At 34.8% G+C, this 23,983-nt stretch overlaps 1 protein-coding gene across 2 annotated transcripts in view; it reads left to right on the top strand.

Annotated features, from left to right (window-relative positions):
• SLC44A5 (solute carrier family 44 member 5) overlaps positions 1 to 23,983 on the top strand; it is a 391,705-nt gene that overhangs the window by 42,975 nt on the left and 324,747 nt on the right. For both annotated transcript variants that reach the window (XM_033225324.1, XM_033225325.1), the window contains exon 2: positions 23,320 to 23,401. In XM_033225324.1, the coding sequence (XP_033081215.1) occupies positions 23,389 to 23,401 (13 nt within the window). In that variant the 5' untranslated portion in view covers positions 23,320 to 23,388. The remainder of the gene's footprint in view (positions 1 to 23,319; positions 23,402 to 23,983) is intronic.

Below are 23,983 nucleotides of genomic sequence, written 5' to 3'. Positions count from 1 at the left end.
TTGATTCCAAGTCTTTGCTATTGTGAATAGTGCATCACTTGGACTCGGGAAGGGGAACATCACACACTGGGGCCTATCATGGGGAGGGGGGAGGAGGGAGGGATTGCATTGGGGAGTTATACATGATATAAAAGTCATGCACATGTACCCTAGAACTTAAAGTATAATAATAAAAAAAAATATATAAAAAAAAAAAAAAAAAAAAACAGATAGCCTGAAGTGAAATGTATGCTGTTTAAAGAGAGCAGTGTTTTCCTTTTTCAACATTTGAATAATACATCAGTGTGAAAAATAACACCTTCAATATTAATAAGTTTTGGATGCCAAATAGAATTTTAAAAATTTGTATTTCAGATGCTACTTCATTACCTACAAAGGTCTATCTATACCAGGTAGAAAAGCATTGTATAGCTTTGGTAGCTTTTCGGTGTCAGACATTTTGCATAAATTGTACTATTTAATTCTCATAATGGTTCCTGGAGGTAGGAATTACTACCCTCATTTTAGAGAGAAGGAAATTGAGGATCAGACGTAAAATGATTTGCAAAACGAGTAAGTGAAAAACTAGGACTTGAACCTAACTCTAATACCAAACACTGCTCACCTGTTCTACGTTACTGCCTGAAGTGAAGGAGAAAGAAATATGTGTGGCAAAAATGGAAATGGCTATGGCCATTTGGAAGAATAGTTCTGCCAAGGACCCCTTTACAGAATGATCGCACTTCTACAAAAGACTCTGATATAGATATGTTTTAGTTATAAATTTTGTATCCATACATGAGGATACAGCACTGGCCGTAATTACTGCTGCTCTTGTAACTTTGTGCATTAGTGGCAGTTTTGTGAGGCTAGCTGAATTTTCCTTTTTACCAAGAGCTTGATTGTTCTCTTTAGACTTCTCTTTGTCTCCTGCTGAGATCTTGTTAAACATTTTGAGGATGAACTAATCAATGTTTTGTATCCTTCCAATAAGGTGAATGCTTTTGTTTTCAGCATAATTTAATGTGAGAATATTCCGATGAAAATAGATTGAAGACTCCTTCAGCAGTTATGGTCGGAAAAAGCAGGCTGGCATAGTGATGGTTTTGGGGCAGGCAACCTCATTAAATTTTAACCTGGGGAAGAGACTTCAGATAAATGTTTGTAATGGTCAACAACTTATAGATTATTTCTAATCATGTATTTTCTGATTCTCAGCATTAATGGTTCTAGGTCATTTGCAGATATTAAAATTCTACCATGGCACATGTTTACCTGTGTAACAAACCTGCACATCCTGTATATGTACCCCAGGACTTAAAATAAAAATAAAATTAAAAATAGGCCAGGTGCGGTGGCTCACGCCTGTAATCCCAGCACTTTGGTGGGCAAGGGTGGGTGGATCATGAGGTCAGGAGATCGAGACCATCCTGGCTAACACGGTGAAACCCCATCTCTACCAAAAAGGCAAAAAATTAGCTGGGTGTGGTGGTGTGTGCCTGTAGTCCCAGCTACTTGCGAGGCTGAGGCAGGAGAATGGTGTGAACCCAGGAGGCGGAGCTTGCAGTGAGCTGAGATCGCTCCACTGCACTCCAGCCTGGGTGACAGAGCGAGACTCCATCTCAAAAATAAATAAATAATAAATAAATAAATAAATAAATAATAAAATAAAAAATAAGTCAGGTTTGTGGAAGCTGTGGGATTAAGGCTCACGGGTCCTAACTTCTCAGGTAAAGAGCCAGATTATTCATTCTATTTGGTGATTATGTAAAATTAATTACAAAGCTTTTCTCTGAATAGAAAAATTAATAAAAACTATTGCAAAAAAATCCTTTTGGGGGACTTATGAGAGGAAGGTGATTCATTCACAAAAATCATGATACCCAAATTGATAAACTTTTGATAGTGATGTTAAGGCTTGAAAATCAAATTTGCTCTTTCTTTTCCCCAGTGGGTCACCTCAACATACATTGAGAATGCTTAATCTGAAATTAATTCTCCCAGTGAAGAAACAGTTCTATTTTCCTGTAAACTGCTTCTTTGGGTTTAGCGTAGTAGATTACAGTAGTTTTTGTGCTCACAGGTCAAACTAGTCCATTTGATATTGATCAGCATACTGCAACTTGTAACAAGGAGCCAGTGTGTATTTGTACAGTGGTGAAAATGTGTTTTGATGTCATTGATGGCAAGAATTGTCACCATGTGTAGAGATGGGTAATACCCCAGTTTTCTTTTCTTTTTTTTTTTTTCCTACATGCTAGATAGAGGCTATAGATTTTAAATTTCAACAGTATAATTCAGTTTTTACCCTATATTCTCTATTGCTAATATGAATCTTTTCCAATAAAACTCTTTGAAGACAGTTCTTATGATTTGGTTTAAAACAGAGCTGGAAATCATAAGCTTTTTGTGTGATTTTCAGACACCTATATGAAAACTGACGGAGTCAAATGCCTCAATATATAATGTAATAGAACAACTGTGTTATTTGCACTTATTATGTGGTTTAGGATAATGCGCTCTTGTAAAAATATAACAATTTATCCTATATTTGATACCAAGACCATGGCCCTGGCTTGTCTTTTATAGGAGACTTGTACATTCCTCTAGAACAGAATAGAAAACCAGCTATCTATATAATTTATTTTAAGGTATTCATTTAGTCATTCTGAAAATTTTTTACTATCATTTAAAAATAATATGTAAAAATAATTTTTCTAAATGGTATTAAATATAACATCTTAATTGGGAAGATACAGAAGAAAATTTCAGTCAAGATTTAGGCATGCAGAGTGGGTACAGCAGACAAAGCACATCGTTTACAGAATGGTTTCTGAATAAGACCCTTTCTTGTTTAGGTGTGACATGTTTACTCATTGAGAAAAAAACCTCTCTACCCTTATCTTTTCCTCATCTTCTGATACTTTTCTTCAGTGTTAATGAGTTGGTAAGGAAATGGATCCTGAACTGTTAATCTCTGTAACTGCTTCACTTAGTTTTACATTTCCCACAAAAACTACTTTTGAGATTTTACGTGAAACTCGATTTACATCCCAAATTCTTTTATTTTCCTACCAAAGGAGGGATTCTTTTATATCCATACTTTTACAAAGTGTTCTTGTATAAAACTACACTATGATGATATTAAGATATATGTAATCTATATTTAAAATCCATGGAATCTAATAATTGCCTATCAAAGAGAAAAATTAAGAGAGGTTTCAGTAGCTGAAAGAAACACAAACTAATCCCAAACAGACAAAAATTTTTGAAGTGTAATATACTAGTGTTTTTGTAAAAATGTCAGTGTTTTTCCTTGAACTGTTTCTTGAGTTGTTTCACATATTGAGGATTACTATGATATCATGACAGCTAGAACAAAGTATAGGAGAAAAAATGATAGACCACTAAGAAAGATGAGTAGAGAGGATACAGATCCTGAATTGGCATAAGATAAAGATTAAGGAAAAATTTCACAAGACTTAAGAGACAAAAATTAAAATTTTTTTTTGTGACAGAGTCGTCTCACTCTGTTACCCAGGCTGAAGTGTGGTGGAGCCATCATGGCTCACTGCAGCTTCCATTTCCGGGTTTAAGGCCCCCGAGTAGCTAGGAGTACAGGTGCAGGCCACCATACTCGGCTAATTTTGGTAACTTTTATAGAGATAGGGGTTTTCCATGTTGCCCAGGCTGACCTTGAACTCCTGGGCTCAAACAATCTGCCTGCCTCAGCCTCCCAAAGCGGTATGATTACAGGTGTAAACCACTGCACCTGGCCTAAAAATTATATTATCTTAGCGATTTCTTTAAAATCTTGATTTATAAAAATAATAAGAAATTAAAATTATAGAAAACATGGTGATATAATTTTGAGATTTATTTCTAAAAACAAAATGAAAGATGTCTAAGAATTAAAAACATTTTCCATAGAGGAGTGCTGATGGACCTGGGGTAGAAAAAAATGAGAATAATAAAAAATGTGGGAAATACTAGTATTTCTTATATGACTACCTCCAAGGAGGAGTTCATCAAAATTTTATCAAAATATTCTAAAATTGTGTTTTTTAAAATTTTTTGAATTTATTTTTTAACTTTTATTTTAGGTTTGGAGATACATACAAAGGTTTGTTACATAAGTATACATGTGTCACAGGATTTTTTTTGTACATATTACTTTATCATCAAAGTATTAAGCCCAGAATCCAGTAGTTATCTTTTCTTCTCCTCCCTCCCTCCCCAAATTGTGTTCTTACAACAAAAAATATTACATTAATGATGGCTTGATAAGAAGTACAACTGCATCTTCAAATGAAATTTTCTCATTTTGTTTATTCCAATGCAAATCAGATTCTAACGATCACTCTATGTTAAATTACAATAATAATACACAATGAATTTAAAATAACAGTGAATGATAACCTCAAACATTTTTGATCACCATGTTGAAAATGCCAACTCTTATTCTGCAAACAGTAGAGACAGGGTTATCAGGATATTGGAGAGATTTTGTGAGATAAAACAGTTAAAATGTAAAAGCACTTTATTTTCCTTTTAATTTTATTCAGTCAGCAATTGTGGGACTCTTCCAATGCTTCCCAAATGTTAAATTAATTAAATATTTATTGAATATCTATCATATTGAAATATTGAGCACCTACAGCATTGAATGTCATAGGTGTTGGTGACATAGGATTGAAAAATACCAAAGTTCCTTTCCTCATAGTACTTATACTCCTCTGCAAAGAGACAGACAATAATAAAAGTAAAATGACAAATGCATGTAAAGTATGCCAGTGGGTATTAAATACTATATAATAAAAGTCAGGGTAAGAGTAATTTGAAAAAACAGCTGCCTTATCCTAGTTTCCTTGTAATGAAATATTTCTATTCTTGTCCTTCTTTTGTCAAGAAATTTACTAATAATAGCTCTGAAAGTATACTGGGAGACTCCATGTATAATTACACATAATTAATTTCTCCACTTTTTAACATATTACAAAGGACAGATTATGATTCTAGTAAATTTGGATCATGCAGAGAAAAAATTTCAGATAAAAGTGATCCATGAAAATAGAGACTGACATCTTGTTTCCTCTAAGAAGCCACAACTAAATAGCTGGCAAAGTGTTGAGTTACCCTGTGGACACGTAAATGGGAGTCTTTGTGAGAAGTAGTTTTTTTTTTTTTTTTTTTTTTTTTTTTGAGGCGGAGTCTCGCTCTGTCGCCCAGGCTGGAGTGCAGTGGCCGGATCTCAGCTCACTGCAAGCTCCGCCTCCCGGGTTTACGCCATTCTCCTGCCTCAGCCTCCCGAGTAGCTGGGACTACAGGCGCCCGCCACCTCGCCCGGCTAGTTTTTGTATTTTTAGTAGAGACGGGGTTTCACTGTATTAGCCAGGAGGGTCTCGATCTCCTGACCTCATGATCCGCCCGTCTCGGCCTCCCAAAGTGCTGGGATTACAGGCTTGAGCCACCGCGCCCGGCCTAAATTTTCTTTTTTTTTTTTTTTTTTTGAAAGAAGTAGTTTTAATCAGAGGTAGTTTTTAACCTTTCTATTAGGACTTTTACACCACATGTAGCTAAATAGGATGGGGTACATACTTTGTTATCAACATAGTTAATGTATTTATTGGTATTTACTGAAAACATACCTTTAAAAGGTAACTAAATTAGAAATCTGAGTAAAATGTTAACCCATTTGCAGATATAATAGGTGATTCATAATAGGTGATTAACAAACATCTTTTTCAGGGACAAGCCTGTTTCAGTGAGTGGAAACTGAGCTTCTTCCATCTCTGGAGGTATTGGCTGAGTCTTGGGGCACAGGGAGGCAAAGGACCAAATCTGCTGTAGACAAAACTTTACTGGGACAATTAGAACCCAGGCAATTTTTAAAGTGTACTTTTGTAAAAACTGCTTTATATAATTCACATGTGATACCAGTCAACTATTTAAAGTGTCCAATTTCATTTTTCTTTTATGATATTCACAGAGTTGTGCAACTATCACCAAAATATAATTTTAGAAGATTTTGTGTCCCCTAAAAGAAACCCAAAACTCATTAGCAGTCACTCTCCATTCCTCCAACCACCTGCCAGTCCTAGACAACCACTTGTTTACTTTCTGTCTCTATAGGTTTGCCTATTTTGGATACTTTATTCAGACTTCTAGTGGCTAAATATTATTCCATTGTATGAAAATATATCGCATTTTGTTTTTCATTCATTACTTGATGGACATTGGGTTATTTCCACAGTACATCTATTGTTAATGTAGCTATAAACATTTGTACCCATTTTTATTTGGATATATATTTTCATTTCTCTTGGGTATATACCTAGGAGTGGAATTGTTGTATCATATGGTAGCTCTACTTTTTTGAGAAACTGTCAAACTGCTTTCCAAAATGTCTGAATCATTTTACATTCCTATCAGCAATGTAGGAGAGTTCCAATTTCTTCACATCCTCACCAACAGTTGTTACTGCCTAAATCTTAATTATAGCCATTCCAGTGGTTTTTATAGTGAGATATCACTATAACGTGATATCTCAGTGTGGTTTTTGGCTTGCATTTCTCCAATGACTAATGGTAAACGTCTTTGCATGTACCACTGGTCATGTGTACATATTCTTTGGATAAATGTCTCTTCAAATCCTTTGCCCATGTTTTATTTGGCTATTTGTCTATAAACTTCTTTATATATTCTGGATACAAGTTTCTTATTAGATATGTGACTTGCAAATATTTTCTCACATTCTATGGGTTGTCTTTTCACTTTTCTGATTGTATCATTTGGAGCACAAAATTTAAAAATTTTTGGTAAAGTCCAAATTATAGAGTTTTTCTTTTGTTGCTTATGCTTTTGATGTCATGTGATAAGCATTTGAATGTGTATGCAAGAAGCATATACTTTGCACTATGAACCATGCATATAAAAACCTTGAATGAAATGTCATCCCAGCTCAGATACTGCCTTTGCCCATTGCCCACTAGGTGAAATGCAAAGTTCTCAATATACTACTCAGTGCTCCCAAGTGAACTAACCAATATGATCAGATCCAATGTTTGGTGCTAACCAACCATGATAGCCAGAGCTTTCCTTTTCATGTCCCAGCCAGTTCCCTCAGTCATTGTGCATTTCCAGATCTGTGCTTTTGCTTGTGCAGTTCCTAGCATTTAAGCTGTTCTGCTTTCCTCTTATTTGTATTCTGTAAATCATTTAACACTCTATTCCAGTTCTGCTTCTTTTTCCTTTTCTGCTCATCGTGATTTCCTATTACGCTTGACTGAGCCAGACAATGAGTACTTATTAGGAATTGTTTATATATATAACGTACATATATATATAAAGTACTTATAAACAATTACATATATATAGTTTCCATATGTGTATATATAGATATAAAAACTGTAGTTTCTAATAGTTCATACATTTCTGTTTAACACTTTAAGAATATATACTCTTATTGTTTCATGGTTTCATGCTGATAAGACTTTTCTTAGTACATAACAGGCTTCTTGTGAGCTAGTCAATAGCTGCACTTCTACCATAGTGCCTGAAATGTGGCAGATGGTCAATAAGCACTTAGTGTTGGTTACTGTCTGAGACCTTTTGGAATCTTGTTTGAGTCTCATCAGTGAGCTTATGACTTTTATTTAATAATTATAATAATAAGTTATTTTACCTGTTTTGATTCAGAGGAAAAGAATGTGTGATCAAGATCACTCTGCACTTTCCTTCTCCTGGAATGAGTTTAATTCACATAAATATGTGTTTCTCAGATCAGAAAGTCTTGTTTTTATAATAATGACTCAATATTGAAGTCTCAGGCCTACATCAACATTTCACAAAATCGTTGATGGTAAAGAAAATGTTGCATCGTTCATATCCTGTAGTTCTATATAAAGGTTTGGGGATTTTCTTGAATATGATCTTTAAACTTTTTCTTTTTAAAAAGCAGCTAACCAACCTACAGCCATATTAAGGTAGTGTGAAGTTTTCCCTCTTCTCTGAGTGGAATGGCAAATCAGCAGTGTGTACTTGCTATGCATGTAGATGACAAAAAGCAGTGAACTGTGCTTGAAAACTCACTTCTGTCAGTTTTAGTACAGCGTGATGGCTGTGCTAGTTTCTAGGTTGCAGTTTGAATCTCCAGCAGAAGATTATTGACACGTCTCCATAACCAACACACTTGATCTTTGGCAATGTTTTGTCCTAGCAAGTAATTTGTAAATTTGTTTTACATTTTATCAAATAATAAAAAATTTAGAGAGTATATTTCTAAATCTCTCAGGTGTAAACTCTACAGTGTTCTTGCTATTACTTTATCATTTTAATCAACTACCTTGCAGTTACATCCAAAGATAAAATAAAAGTAAAAAATGTAGAGGGAAGAGAAATCAGAAGGACATTTGTTGTGCCAATTACATAAATTTACTATAGCACTTATCAAATTGTCGTCATTAGATTATGATTTATTTTTAGTACAGTTACTATGCTTTATTTCTGAACCCAGTACAATGTGTGACTGATAGTATGTGCTCAATAAATGGCTGTGGATTTATCCATATGTTTTTGGAATATGCTAATATATAATGAATCTTTAATAATTTAGATTGAAAAAGTGGATTCTTAACCAATATTCAACTCACTGACCAAAAATTATATTCTAATAGAGTCATAAATAGCCATTAACACTCATATAATATTTTATACTTGACAAAATGCTTCTTCTATCTACTGGATCATTGAGCAAATAAGTTGCATAAATTCTAATTGACCAAAATACTGGACAGACACTAAGTATACTATAGTGTAAATGTATACAGGCTTAATCTCATAGGGGATATGACTTGAATAGCAAGTGCTTTGAAAATATTTATGTCTTCTAAATATGAGCCGTATAATTTTTGTTTTCTGTTTTAAAAACTACTTTGCCTCCTGTTTATACCCAGATAACACTTGTAGAATGTGGAAAATTACCCTGACGAACCAGAGAAATTTTCTAGATGAGACATTCAGGAACTGGTGCTGTATTACAAGGCCACAGAAGAGACAAAACTATTAAATAAAAATATGTGAAATTAAGTTATAGGTCACCATTGCCCACCTTTTTTCCCTGTATTCACTCCTTCCTTTCTCTCTCACATTTTCAATTTTGCCTGCATTAGATAATAAAATAATGCTACTTTAAAAAGTCATCTACATGCTCCCTGTGCACTTACACTGTGTCAAATCCGTGTTTCTCAGTATGAATTTTTTTCTTTTTGCTTGGCATATTAAGATGACTTTGGGGAGAATTTATGGATAACTTTATTCATATAATATTATGGTTAATAGCACAGGCCTGGAGAATAAGTCTAGACCAAATTCTGACTCCATCTCTTAGAAGCAATGGCAGAAATGACTAATTTGCTACTCTGGCTTCTATCTACAATCACCTTCTCCCTAGCCATCTTCCAGTTAGGGGTGACCGTGTGACACAGTTCTGGCCAATGACAAATAGGCAAAAGCCTACTGGGTGAAACCCCTGAGGAAGCTAGGAGATTCAGCCAGTATGACCCTTTTGTCTTCTTTCTGTTCACCTTTTTTGTATATATCGTGTAGTGGTGAAGTCTTGGCTATTAGTATACTCATCACCTATCTCTATTTATTTTACCTGGAGTCCTGTGATTCCAGAAGATATAGCAGCTATCATGTAACTATGAGGCAAGTGGTACACTCTGCAGGAGGGTGGGGACAGCAAAAAAACAGCCTACCTGTCCTTGTCCAAATTACTTAGCAGGTAAAACAGACCAGAATTGCCTATCTCCAGTCCCCTTTTTTACTTTTTGAAGAATAACAGCCGTTATTTGTTTATGCCCCTGAAGTTGGTTTTTCTGTTACTCACAGGTGAACACACTTCTAACTCCATGTCCTCAGTTTCTTCATTTATTATTTGAAAATGTTAATACTACCTACTTCATTGGGTTGGTGTAGGGATGAAAAGATGCAAGTGAGTGACTTAACAAAGTGCCTGGCTCAGAGTAAACACTCAGTCAGGGCTTGCCAGTATCATTATTTCAACTCAAATATTTTCTTTATTATATTTAATGTTAGAAATTTAGGTTTTAATGTAGATCATATGCTACTCAGGGCAGCTATAACATGATATATCTCATCATCCAAGATTGTTGTCAGTGTTTTCAAGATCGTTTTGTTGAGGTATAATTGGCTACAGTAAACTGCACATATTTAGATTAGTTTAATAAGTTTTGACATATGTATTACCCATGAAACAAACCTAGGACACAGTAGAACAAAATAGAATGTGACTAATTTTGCTTGGAGGAAGACGGGTGAGAAAAAGTTTCAGATCATGATCACAATCAAAATAATGACCATATACATCACCCCTGATGACTTCTTCATTCTCCTTTGTAATCCTTCCTTTCCATTGCTCTCCATACCCTCCTCCTGCTACACCATCACTCATATGCTTTCTATCACTATAGGTGAGTTTTTGTTTTCTAGAGTTTTATACAATGGAATTATATAATGTATACTTTTTTGGGGGAAGATAAGTCTGGCTTCTTTCACTCAATACAATTATTTTGAGATTCATCTATGTTGTTACATGTTTAATACTTTGCTTCTTTTAATTGCTGAATAACATTCTACTGCGTGGATATACAAATATTTGTTTTTCATCTAATGATGGAGAATTTTTAATGTTTTATTACGTGAAGTATCTCTCTTCCACAGCACTTTGCCCATAACTCTAGTGGAACATTTCCCCTAGTGTAGTAAACGAAGTTATTTTCATATATTCTGCATTAGACTTTGTGACTACCCTTCAGATTGGTGAACTGTGTCTTATTTGTCCTTGATCTTCCAGCCCGTAGCATAATGGCTTCGCTTTGAACTGGCACTCCATGTAAACAAGCCTATAATGTGAGGCCAAAACATTCTGTTTCTCCTCTACTCTCACCATCATCACCACTTGTTCATTCAAGTAAGGAACTTGAGAGATGTTTGTTTGCTCTTTTTTTCTAGTCAATTTTGTTTAGGTATAAATTATATATAGCAAAACCTACATATTCTAAGTGTACAGGTCAATGACTTTGAGAAACATATACATTTGTATAGCCACCAAACCAATTAAGATATAGAACATTTTCATCTCCCTAAAAGATTCATTCTTACATCTTTGAAGTCAGTATCTTGCACTAACGAGTTTTTCAGGCAACCACTGATCTGACTTCTGTCAATATAAAGTGGTTTTGTCTGATTCAAACTTTTATTTAAATTAACATTATTTAGTATGTACTTGTTTGTGTCCAATTGGCGCAATATCTGTGAAGTTCAACCATGTTGCACTTATTTGACTTTTAATTGGAGTGTCTAGTCCATTTACATTTAGTATAATTGTTGAAATGTTGGTGTTAAGTGTACTTCTTTATTGTTTTCATTCTGTCTTTCTATTTTTTTCTCTCTTTTTTCTGCCTTCTTATGAGCTGGTTGAATCTGTGTGTGTGTGTTCCATTTTAATTTCTCTATTAGCTTCTTAGATATACCTTTTATTATTGTGTTTTGGTGTTTACTCTAGAGCTTATAATATGTATCCTTAACATAGCTGAATCTATTTAAAGGCAATATCTTATTTTTTCATATTTCCTACTTCTATAATAATATTTATTAGTATAATTCTATTTACACCTTACCATAAATTTATATTTTTGTTTAAAACCACCCAAATGACTGTCCATTTTATCTGGTACTAAATTTAAACTCCTAACATGGCTTATCAAATCCATTACGTTTTGGGCTCTGTTTACGTCTCTAACAACATCTACTGTCTCTTCAACTCCAGGAATATAGGTACTAATTTTCTTTCATTTCTTCAAATATATCTTGTTGTTTCAAACCTCTGTGTCATATATATTGTTCCTTCTGTCTGGACTACCAATCCCCTTTTGCCATCTGACATTTCAATTACATTTTTTTTTTTTTTTGGACAGAGTCACACTCTGTTGCCCAGGCTGGAGTGCAATGAATGATGTGATCTCGGCTCACTGAAACCTCTGTTTCCTGGGTTCAAGCAATTCTCATGCTTCAGTCTCCTGAGTAGCTGGGACTACAGGCACACATCACCATGCCTGGCTAATTTTTCTGACCATGTTGGCCAGACTGGTCTCGAACTCCTGACCTCAAATGATTCACCTGCCTTGTCCTTTCAAAGTACTGGGATTACAGGCATGAGCCACTGCGCCCGGTCTGATACTTCAATTACTTTTAATCATTTTTCTGAGGAATTGTTTGTGAAGTTTCTGATCCCTTTATCTCCAGACAGAATTAATTATTCTCTATTCATTTCTACTTCTGTGCTTTACATACACTTTTATCAAATGCTTCTTACACATGGCTTCAAATTTTGTTAGTTTCACCTCTTATCCCAGCTGTGGCTGTGGTGACCATTTCTATGAAAATGCTGCCCAGTTTCATGGGGGAGCAACCTGACAGTTCCCTGCTTCAGGCTGGTGCAGTTTACTGCTTTCTCCTCCTCCTTCTGCCACTCCACAAGGATTCTTTACTGTTGGTGAAGCAGTAAGGAGTAAAACATCCCAGAGATTTTGCTCAGTATTCATGCAAGTGCAACCTAGAAATGATGGGGAGTTGATTTATTAGGGGACCACCCTTGATCAATAGGAGGCAACAGTAATGAATAAATACTTCATACTTTCTTTCCCTAAGAGGTTATTAAGGTGTCCTGTAAGAGTGAACATCCAGCCGTCTGAATGGGTGACCAGTCAACTCAACATGGAATCTTTTATCGACATACCTTTCTTTCCTCCTTTCTCCCCCATTCCCTAGCTCTGGACCTTAAGTTACATTTTTGTGTCTTAGGCTTTATATTCTGGGGAACACAGGCTAAGACAATACTTTTATTATTACCTGAATGATGATGTACTGTAATTATTTAAATTTTTCTAGCTTCCCTCAGACCAGTAATTTTTCAAAAATGTTAAAGCAGTAATATGTTAAACCTCAAAATATGAAACTGCAAAAGTAAAATTATTTGATTAAAATGGTTGTGGCAACTGAGATATTGAAAAAACAATTAAAAATTTAGTAATATGTGAACTTCATGAGAGTTAGAAAATATATCTTATTACTCTTGTACTCCTTAGAACCTAGCATAGTGGCTGGCTCCCAACAGGTAGTCAGTAATACTTGTGAAACTGAACTAATTGAACTGAGGGAAACTATAGTATAGAAAATATACATAATTTTATTTATGCTGTAGTCATTATGAGTAAATGAAAAACAAAATAAGAAATCATAAATATAGTCTACTTCTTTTTTGGAAAACATGAGGTTTGTTAGAAAAGACAACACAACTTTTTCTGCAAGCTCAACTTTTCCATTCTTGACTTAGTATGTAATTTTTGAACTGGTGTCCTGATTTCTGTTAAATGCCAGCAATGGTAGATTAAAATGAATTTTAAAAATATCTCCCTCATTCCTTAAACTGTTTATTAACAAATGTGAAAAGCATGGAAAAATTATCATTTATAATTGTTTTGTAGTCACAAATGTGAATTAGGTGAGTTAAAAAGCCAAAGATAATTTCTAGAAAGTAAATATGCCACCAAAAAATAAAAGAGCTTCTCTTAGGTACTGTGATTCTAATCAGTGTTGAAGGGTGTCATCATTTCTTCAAAGCAACAGAAACTCCAAAAGGATAGATTTGTTAAATTAGTTATTGTGAACAATGCTCTCTGGACATTCAGAGGTGGGAAAAAAGGCCCAAATAAAAAAAATAAAAGCCATACAATTTATGCTTTAAAAAATTCAACAAGTTTTGATCAATCGACAGATACTTTAATTCATTCACCCTTTATAATGATGTTGAGGTTGGCATATAGAATGCTTATACGAGAGTCTGTTTTCAACTTTAGCTAATATTTTTTTGCCAGTTATATTTTTTAAGACTTAGAACTTTTAAAATTTTGTGTAAAACAAGTTAGCGACTGATTTCCATTTTCTTTATTGTGAAAATTGGGCTTATTTATGAGATCTGTGAGCCAAATATAGGCCTAAAATACATACATTCAATCGTTCAACATGTATGTCAATAACACCTATGGGTGCTGAGTGCTGAGGATTTAGTAGTGAATATAGTTTATAGATACTAGAGATGGAAAGGACACTAAGAAACAATATAGGATGGGCTGGTGAGGCATGTTTGCTGACTAATGAGACATAGACATGTAGAAAGGTTAAGTGGCTTGCCCAAGATCACAGAGTTTGTGAGCTAATTATTCCTCAGAATATATATGATTATTCTCAGATAGCCCTTTGATTTGTACTAATACTTTCTTTAAGCATTATTGAGTGATGAACTATGGAGACAGCCAATTGCAAAAGGCAGCTGACCAAATGAGAAAACACTAAAAAGGAAACTCATTGGAGAAAGGAAATTTAGGGGTTGACTGAGATGGAGCACAAAAAAAGTAGTATCATTTCAGTTCATCTGAAATCTTTCAAACTTGGATTATTTTCCCTTGTGAGTTGCATATTATTTAAAAAATAAAAAATGAACTAATGTTGACTGAGAGTGTAACATGTGCCAGGCACTTTAATATACATTGACTCCTTAATATTCACAATTCTGTACAATATTGTATTGTGAAGTCTGAGTGACTGCTTCTAGGCTGGTGTTACAGTGTATGTGTCATTTCTTAGTGGCTTTTCATTGCCCAGGTTCTGATATGCAGCTTTCAGGTTCAGAAACTGGGTTATTATGTGGACACCCAGAGGTTAACAGACCCAGGCAAATTGATCCCTTCTGACCAAACTTACAAGAGTCTGATTATAAACCAGAACATCAATTTACAAATCTCTATGAGGAAATTAACTATTCCAAGTAGACTGGAGTACTCATGTCAGCTGGTCAGCATATTTTATTCCCTGTGGGAGAAAAAGTTTGAGGAAATAAAATTAAGGATAAGAGGATCCCAAGAAAATTAGAAGTGAATTGGATGCTTTTAAAAGTAAAATTGTCATGCGGTTATTGGAGCTCAATGTGCCTTCTCCACCATAGGAATATACTTGTCTGGCTAAGGAATCTGAATATTATTTTCAGCCAGAAAGATCCCTCTCTGTCAATATATCCAAGATTATGACTGGTTATGGACTCATTAGCTGCTGTAACATAGAGCAAATTGGGAGGGCTTGAAACTTCATTCAAAACCAGCCCTCTTGGGTGGGCTAAGCATCTGCAGAAGCTGGAAGGAGGAACAGAGAATCAGCATATGGAATAAGTGTAGTAATTAAAACAAAGATTATAACAACAATAATAATCTCTAATAGTGATTGAGGATCTACTGTGTGTTAAGAACTGTGCTAAGAACTTTACATCAATTACCTAACTTCTTTCTAACAACAACTCTCTTAGATAGGCACCATTAATATTTATATTTTCTAGATGAGAAAAGTGAAGTTTAGAAAAGTTAAAGTAATATACTAAAATGTGGACCCTATGTCTTAGCATAGGGTACCCTAGGCTGGATCATGGGCTTCTCAAGGTTAATGAGTCCAAAGCTGAGCCCTTCATTTCCTCTTGAAACATGTTCTTCTTTCAGTCAGAAGCTTCTGAGTAATTCTGAATGTCTTCCTTCCTCTCTGCTTCCTTCTCCCTGACTCAGTTACTGACATCATCAAATCCTGTGGAATTTATGGTGGATCTTCCCCATTCCTTGGTCTCTGCTGTCACTGCTCTTGTCTACGTATGGAGATTCCTCCCTTGGCACCTAGACCCTCTCTCTTGCAAAGTAGTCTATTATTCAAATAATAATCTTTTTTTTTAAATCAAGATAAATTTTTCATAATGTAAAATTTATCATGTTTACCATTTTAGAAGTGTACAATGAAGTGGCTTTCAGTACATTCACAATGTTTTGCAAGCATCACTGGTATCTAACTGCAGGACATCTTCATCACCCCCCAAAGAAACCCTCATCCATTGAGCGGTCACACCCCATGCCCATCCCCCAGCCCCTGGAAGCCACTAATCTATTTCTGTCTCTATGAATTCGCCTATTCTGGACATTTCATTTAAATGGAATCATGTATTCCTGGCCTTTTGTGTCTGGCTTCTTTCACTTAGCATGTTTTCAAGGTTAACCCATGATGTACCATGTACTTCATTCCTTTTTATGGCCAAATAATTTTATTACACGGTTATTAAGCATTTTGTTTATCCATTCATCAGTTGATAGACATTTGGTTGTTTCTACTTTTTGGTTATTATGAAAAATGTTGCTATGAACATTTGTGTACATGTCTTTATTTGAATGCCTGTTTTCAACTCAGCAGAATAATCTTTTAAAAACAAAAATTATGTTTTTTTCTTCACTTAAAAACGACTTCTCATTACAATTATATTGTAATTAAAATGCTTTCCTGTGGCCCACAGTGTTTGTATAATCTGCCTCTCTTTTCTCATTTAATCAGCTTTCCTCTCCCGTCAATATATTCCAGCCATAGTGGTCTCTATTTAGTTTCCCCAATTTCCCAAGCCTTTATAGGGTGTTCACAGCTGCTGGTTCCTGGTCTGAAATACTTTTTCTAGTGCTTTGCAAGTTAGTTCATTTTTATCCTTCAAATCTCCAGACATGTTACTTTTCCAGAAAACTTTTCCCTGACTAACTGGGTAATTCTGTTTTTCCTTCCTAATGCTTTTCTCACCTTGTAAGTACATATTTTTTTGTGTGAACCATTTACAATCTGTTGCCATCACAAGACTGTAAATCCCTTAAGGTCAGGAATTAAAGTATAACTTTTTTTCATTGCTACCATCTGCACCTCTGCTTAGCACAATACTTGACATACAAGAGACTCTCCACAAATATTTATTGAATAAATGAATAAAATGAGAAAGGTCATAGGTATTGGAAATGAGATAGAGTAATCCAATACATAGTGATAGAGGTGCACTAAGAAGAAGGAAGAGTGGGGGGGTGGAGAATTTTTAGTTTCATGAATATTTAAAGATCTAGGCAGCTGCATCATTAAATGATGGAGCAGGCCAATTGATATGGGAATTGTGGTTAACTTTTCTCTCTGTAGGAAGAAGCAGAGCTTGGCAAGAACAATGTACATACAGTCCTAGTCTTAGTATTTTACTAGGCACATATTCAAGACTGGAACTCAAGAACAAAGAACAATGCCAATCTCAGGGTCTAGTTACCCAAACTGTATTCAAGAAGGGAATTTGGCCAAGGAGTCAAAGCAAAACCTCTGGAAATAAAATCAGAGCTTAGGGAAAAAAAGAACACGTTTAATTTGATATCAGTTCTGGAGAGGTTGACTAGATTTCTTTAAATCTCATCTGTCTACAATGAGGATTGTTTCCGGAAACCTGGCTGGGACTGAGATTATAGCCATAGCTTTTGGGATAGGAAGGATAGAAGAGATGGGAAACTAGACTGGACTTGACAACCCCTAAATTGTGTTACAGAAACACTAATGAACTTAGGTTCTTCAGATTATCAACCTCCTGTTTGTCTCAATTAATATTTTATCCTTATTTACTTTGACATGAATTGACTGTGATCAAATTATGTCATGTCTCTTTGTCTCAATTTCTTCATCTACAAAGTGGGAGCTTTGGGCTGAATATGACCACCAAGGTCCTTTCCACCTATGAACATCTATGAGCCTCTATGCCAGAGTTTCCAAGTTTCAAATTTTCACTCTAAACAATTGATGTTGGCTGTTTCTTGATGATCTCATTAGTAAACAGTCTTCACAGACACAAGATGTGTTATGTGTAGTCTTTGAGTCCTTTTTAGCCCCTTTTAGACAGAATAGCATTTCTTGACATGGTTACTTGACTTGGGAAAACCGCATATTTGGGACCAATAGCTCTTAATCTGCTGTCTAGAGACAGAGCTTCAGAAATAAAAAAAAAATTAGTAATATTTAGTAGCAAAATGGCCTAAATTATTATTTAGCATAGTGGTTGCTTAATGGTAAACACATTGTTAAAGATCATTAAATTTCATAAAGTTAAAAGATCGTTAAATTTCATAAAGTTAACATCTAAAGTATTTTTTCACTGAAACTATTAGATCTATCCATTTTCTGAGGATTTTATTTTGATTCTTGTCTGAACACAGAATTGAACTAGTTGAATAGAAGGAAACTGGTCTCTAAATTAAAAGATTAGACTAAGTCCTCCTTAGTCTCCACTGTGTAATGAAACATAATAAAAATGAGACTTGGTCTGTCTAAAACTAGAGATGTGAGGATATGGAAAAATATTGTGCAGAATCTGGATTTTATGAAAATAAATTTTTATTTGGAAAATGGAAATAAAATATTAAAAAGTGTAAAGTTAATTTTTAAACATAAGCTCCATCAAATTCAAGACACATGATGATACCAGCCATTTAGTCTATCCCTAAAAAACTGAGGGTTCTGGGAATTTAATTCAGTCAATGCAGTCTTTAGACTATTAACTGAAGAAAAATGGGTTTCTTTTATAGATTTTTTAAGACTAAGAAACAAAAAGAAGTTAGAAGGCACCAAATCAGGACTGTAAGGTGGATGTCTAATGACTTCCCATTGAAACCCTTGCAAAATTGCCCTTGTTTCTTAAGAGGAATGAGCAGGTGCATTTTTTATAGTGGAGAAAGACTGGTGAAGCTTACCCAGGTGTTTTTTTGTTTGTTTGTTTTTGCTAAAGCTTTGGCTTGCTTTCTCAAAAACATTCTCATAATAAGTATATGTTATTGTTCTTTGGTCCAACAGAGAGTCAACAAGCAAAATGCCTTGAGCATCCCTAAAAACTATTGCCATGACCTTTTCTCTTGGCCAAAACACTTTTGCTTTGACTGGACCGCTTCCACCTCTTGATAGCCATTACTTTAATTGTGGTTTGTCTTTAGAATCATAACTAAGTATCATCTACTGTTACAATTCTTTGAAGAAATGCTTCAGGATCTCAGTCCCACTTATTTAAAATTTCCATTGAGAGCTCTGCTGTTTTCTGTGGCTGATCTGGGTGCAATGGTTTTGGCACCCATTGAGTGGAAAGTTTGCTCAGAGGTTTCAGTGAACCATGCTTGCGCTGCTGCAATCCAGCAGCCTGGGTGACACAACAAGACCCTGTCTCAAAGAAAAAAAAAAAGAAAAGAAAAAAGAATAGTTGATTAACCAATAAATATAGAAGAAATAGTAAAGGTAGAAAATCACCATTTTGCAATCATTATAAAGTGATTTATTCAGAAGAATAATCAATAAGCTAAAGGTTTGAAGAGGAACAGGATATTTACATATCATCAAAGTATCTCCCCGGAGGTTACTTACTAATTACAAAATGAAAAGTGGAGAAGCCTGACCAATGCCACCTTAATGAGTAGTCAAAGTTAACATCACCAATGATGAAATAAATTGAGATGTGATTCCTGAAATGTTATACTGAGAGATATACAACATTGTTTATGCAGTATTCCTGCCGAAAAAGCATAATCTGAATCTAACCAAGTGGAAACATCAGACGGAAACAAAGGGACATTCTTTAAAATAATCCCTTGGTGATCTAGAACTAGAAATACCATTTGACCCAGCAATCCCATTACTGGGTGTACACCCAAAGTTTTATAAGTCATTCTTCTATAAAGACACATGAACACATATGTTTACTGAGGCACTAATCACAATAGCAAAGACTTGGAACCAACCCAAGTGTCCATCAATGATAGACTGGATAAAGGAAATGTGTCACATTTACACATGGAATACTATGCAGCCATAAAAAAAGGATGAGTTCATGTCCTTTGCAGGGACATGGATGAAACTGGAAACCATCATTCTCAGCAAATTATCACAAGAACAGAAAACCAAACACTGCATGTTCTCATAAGTGGGAGTTGAACAATGAGAATACATGGACACAGGGAGTGGAACGTCACACACTAGGGCCTGTTAGGGGGTCGGGGGCTAGAGGAGGGATAGCATTAGGAGAAATACCTAATGTAGATGACAGGTTGATGGGTGCAGCAAACCACCATGGCACGTGTGTACTTATGTAACAAAACTGCACATGTACCCCAGAACTTAAACTATAAAAGAAGATCCCTTGGTACTTCTGAATAATTTCAACGTCATGAAAACCCAAATGTGAAGTGTACCAGATGAAGGAGACTAACAGACATGCCAACTACATGTAATGTGTGATCTTGAATCTGGATCAGGGAAAAAAATTCTGTAAAGGACATTATTGGGATAATTAGAGGAAAATAAATATAGGCTGTATATTAGATAAGAGTATTGCATAAATGTTAAATTCCTGGATTTGATAAATATACTGTGGTTATTTATGAGAACATTTTTTCTCAGGAAATGATCACTGAAGTATTGAGTGATAAAGGTACATAATTCTGCAAGTAACTCTTAAATGGTTCAGCAAAAGTATTTTGTTATGTGCGTGTATGCACATGCACACAGAAAGAGAAATCAAAAGTGGCAAAATGTTAACAACTGAGGAATATGGTTAAGTATGCAACAGTTCTTTGTTTCATTCTTCTGTCAGTCTGTTTCGTGCTGCTGTAACAGAATACCGCAGATTGGATAATTTATAATAAACAGAAACATAGTGGCTCATAGTTGTAAAGGCTGGGAAGTCTAAGATTGAGAGGCTGCATTTGGTGAGGACCTTCTTGCTGCATCATAATGGCAGAAGGCATCACATGGTGGAAGGGCAAAGAGAGGGGGAGAAAGTAAGCAACAAATAGGGCCAAACTTATCCTTTTATAAGCAAGCGACTCCCTTGTTAACAGCATTAATTCATTCATAACGGCAGAGCCCTCATGGCCTAATCACCTCTTAAAGATCCCACTTCTTAATATTGTTACAATGGCAATTGAATTTCACCCTAAGTTTGAGAGAGGAAAACTTTCAAACCATAGTCTTTTCCAACTCTTCTGTATGTTTGAAATTATTTATTAATCAGCTGCCTGAGCAAATATATTATCTTTGGCTTGAGTCACTCATCACAGAATAGAAAGCATTTGACATTGCCAGAATGAAGCATGGATCCCATGAGACAACTGACTGCAGAGCTGGAAGATGAACTTGCAGTATTATTTGTCAGTATAATTTAGAAAACAAGGTTGTGCTTCTTAGAACTCTCCCAGATGATTGCTACCATATATGGATAATTCATTTTATAAACATTAATGAAGTTCCAATTTTTTATATTACATATATAAAAGTTCATATATATATATATATAGGAACTAGCCCCACTGGAATTACAGTGATGGCAATTTAATACAGAGAACAGTCTCTGACAGTTGTGAGGGGCAACAGCTACATAACAAAATGCCAGGATAATGCAGCAGTGAAAGTAAACATAGAGAAAAAAAATTAGCAGAGAATACAACAATTCAGACAACTTTGCAGGATGATTTGGTGGAGAGGAATGACAATGAGGCCCACAAGTTTTGCACTTGATTGGGGTGGAGGAATGGAGTGAAAGAGTACTCCAGGCAAAGGGAGCAGAGGCAGTAGACATAAGAGGTAGGGGTGCCTTGGGATTTTTAAGCAATTGAGTATTGTAGAAGTAAAATACAGTTTTTTGATGTTCAGTTTGTAACAACACAAAAGAAATTAGTTGTCAGTTAAGTTATGAATATTTATAAGACATTAAAATAGTATAAAATAATTAACACTGGAAAACATGCAGTACTAACTGATCCTTTGATAAACTGTTTTTATTGTGTATGCATGGCATCTTACTAAACATGGAATTCCTCCTTTGACCTTTGTACCTTTTGCAGTAATTTTCAAACTTGAATAATATATAGACTCTTTTTAAAGGAAAGAAATTCCCATAATTCCCAAGAGTCACATGTTCAGCTAACTAGTGGTTGACAGGTCTTAGTTTGAGAAATACTGAGTTGAAGAATGGAAGAAGGTTTTACTTTATAAAAATGTTATTTAATTACAAATTACAACTATAAAAAAGATATGTTGTTTTCAGTCAGCAAAATTATTTTGGATTATTGAAATAATAACAAAATAATCAAAAGGCGAATACAAAACAATTAAATACTTTGTAATCTTTGAGTCAAAAGCTTAATCTTAAATATGTAAGTTTTACATAAATTTGTAAGTAATACATCCAGACACCAATCAGTACTGGAAACGGGCCTGAATAAACAGTTTACAAAAGATGAAATAAAAACCATAAGCATTTAAAATGTTCACGTTCAGTAATAACTACAAAAAAGCAATTTAAAATAAAAGACTACCTTATGACCCATAAAATTAGTAGATACTTAAAAAAATGATAGCATGTTGAGAGTTTTTAATAATAGAAAAAAATCACAAACAATCTCAATATCCAACAGTTTGGAAATAATTAAAATATGCATTTATGTAGTATGACATTACTTGGACATTAAAATATTTTTGAAGAACTTAATATAAATGCTTATGCTATCATATTATATGCAAAAAAAAGCAATGAACAAAAAATATAAATTCAACCTTGTCCAAATATACATAGAAGATCTAGATAACTCTACTATGGTTATGGAAGTCATTAACATTTTAATAGTAGAAGCTGAGTGAAGGGCACATGGCAACTCTCCGTCCTATTTCTGCAGCTTTTCTGTAAGTCTGAAATTATTTCAAAGTGAAAAGTTAAAAAACATACATGGAAAAAATACTGCAAGGAAAAAACCAAAATTTTAGCAGTGGTTTCTATCTGGTAAAATTGAGTAGCTTTTCCCCTTAATTTGGAAAAATGATTTTCTTTAACTTGAATTTTTATAGAGTGATATGCCATGTAATTTAAAATGCCATATAATGCCATTTAACCCTCCCCCCAAAATTAAAACAGAAAGAAAATGCTAAACTCAAAACAAAAATATCATCTACCACCGTTTGGTAATCCGTGTGGCAGCAAAACATAAAACATAAACGTAAATGTTACATGGTGCATGCGGCTGGAAGATAAGATAGAGTATCAACTGGTTAGGGATGCATTTTACAGGTGGAATGTGAAGTGTGAAAGTAGATAAAGGATAAATATAAGAACTGAAATAGATTTAGGAAGTTGTGGCACTAAGAATTTCATTTCAGTAAAAAGAGGAGAAAGGCTGCTTTTCCAAAGATAGAAAATATCTGCAGTATTTTATGTGTAGGAGAGAATTAGGCGAATTCTCTGAGTTTTGGGGGAGGGTGAATTATAGTAAGTTATGAGAGCATTCCCAAAAGGTTAGTTGTTAATGAGTAAAAATAATTTGCTTTAGATAACTATCTTCATACTTGTTTTTATCACAGACTCTTTTCTAAGCAACTCAAGTTTGCAGTGATTCAGGCCTACTTCTGAAGAAGCAGCCTTTTATCTCAATGAATGACACAGGTAAACACCTACTTGAATTAAGTTCCTCTTGATCCAGACTTTTGTGCCAAACATTTTTCTTTGTTTAATATTAAATGAGGACAAATAGAAAAATGAATATATACTATGTTGTCATTGGAAGCTGCACCTGAAAAACTACAGCATGTTAGACCTTGTGGTTCTCAGTCTTTGCCTGTCTAAAGATTCTGAGGTGCATGAAATCTTCCTTTCTATACCTGGACTCCCTATAGGAGTGATTCTTGGGAACATGGCAAGCTGTTGGTATGTGGTTTGTAAAGGAACATCCTCAGGCACACTCATGTGAATGCTGAAACTGTTCCCTTTCTCCTGCATTGCCCCATCTCCCTAAGAGTCATTGGTAGAACCAGAATCTTTTCGTTTTCACAGTTTATCCTAGATGATTATTGTTTAGCCCCCTTTCTCATATTGAGACAAAGTTACAACTTGCTCCTCAGAGAAACAACACTGTGTCAGAAATTGTTCTTTGGAGAGGGAGTATGAGGCTTTACTTCAAACTTAGCCCTGATTCAATTTCTGTCCCCACAGTTAGATTTTAAGCCCTTTACAGGCATAGGTGAGGTC

This window comes from Trachypithecus francoisi, unplaced genomic scaffold (assembly GCF_009764315.1).
Source record: "Trachypithecus francoisi isolate TF-2019V2 unplaced genomic scaffold, Tfra_2.0 Lachesis_group12, whole genome shotgun sequence".
In the NCBI taxonomy this organism is placed as follows: domain Eukaryota; kingdom Metazoa; phylum Chordata; class Mammalia; order Primates; family Cercopithecidae; genus Trachypithecus; species Trachypithecus francoisi.
Note: the sequence above shows the minus strand (reverse complement) of the source record. Positions and strands in the feature narration are given on the sequence as shown.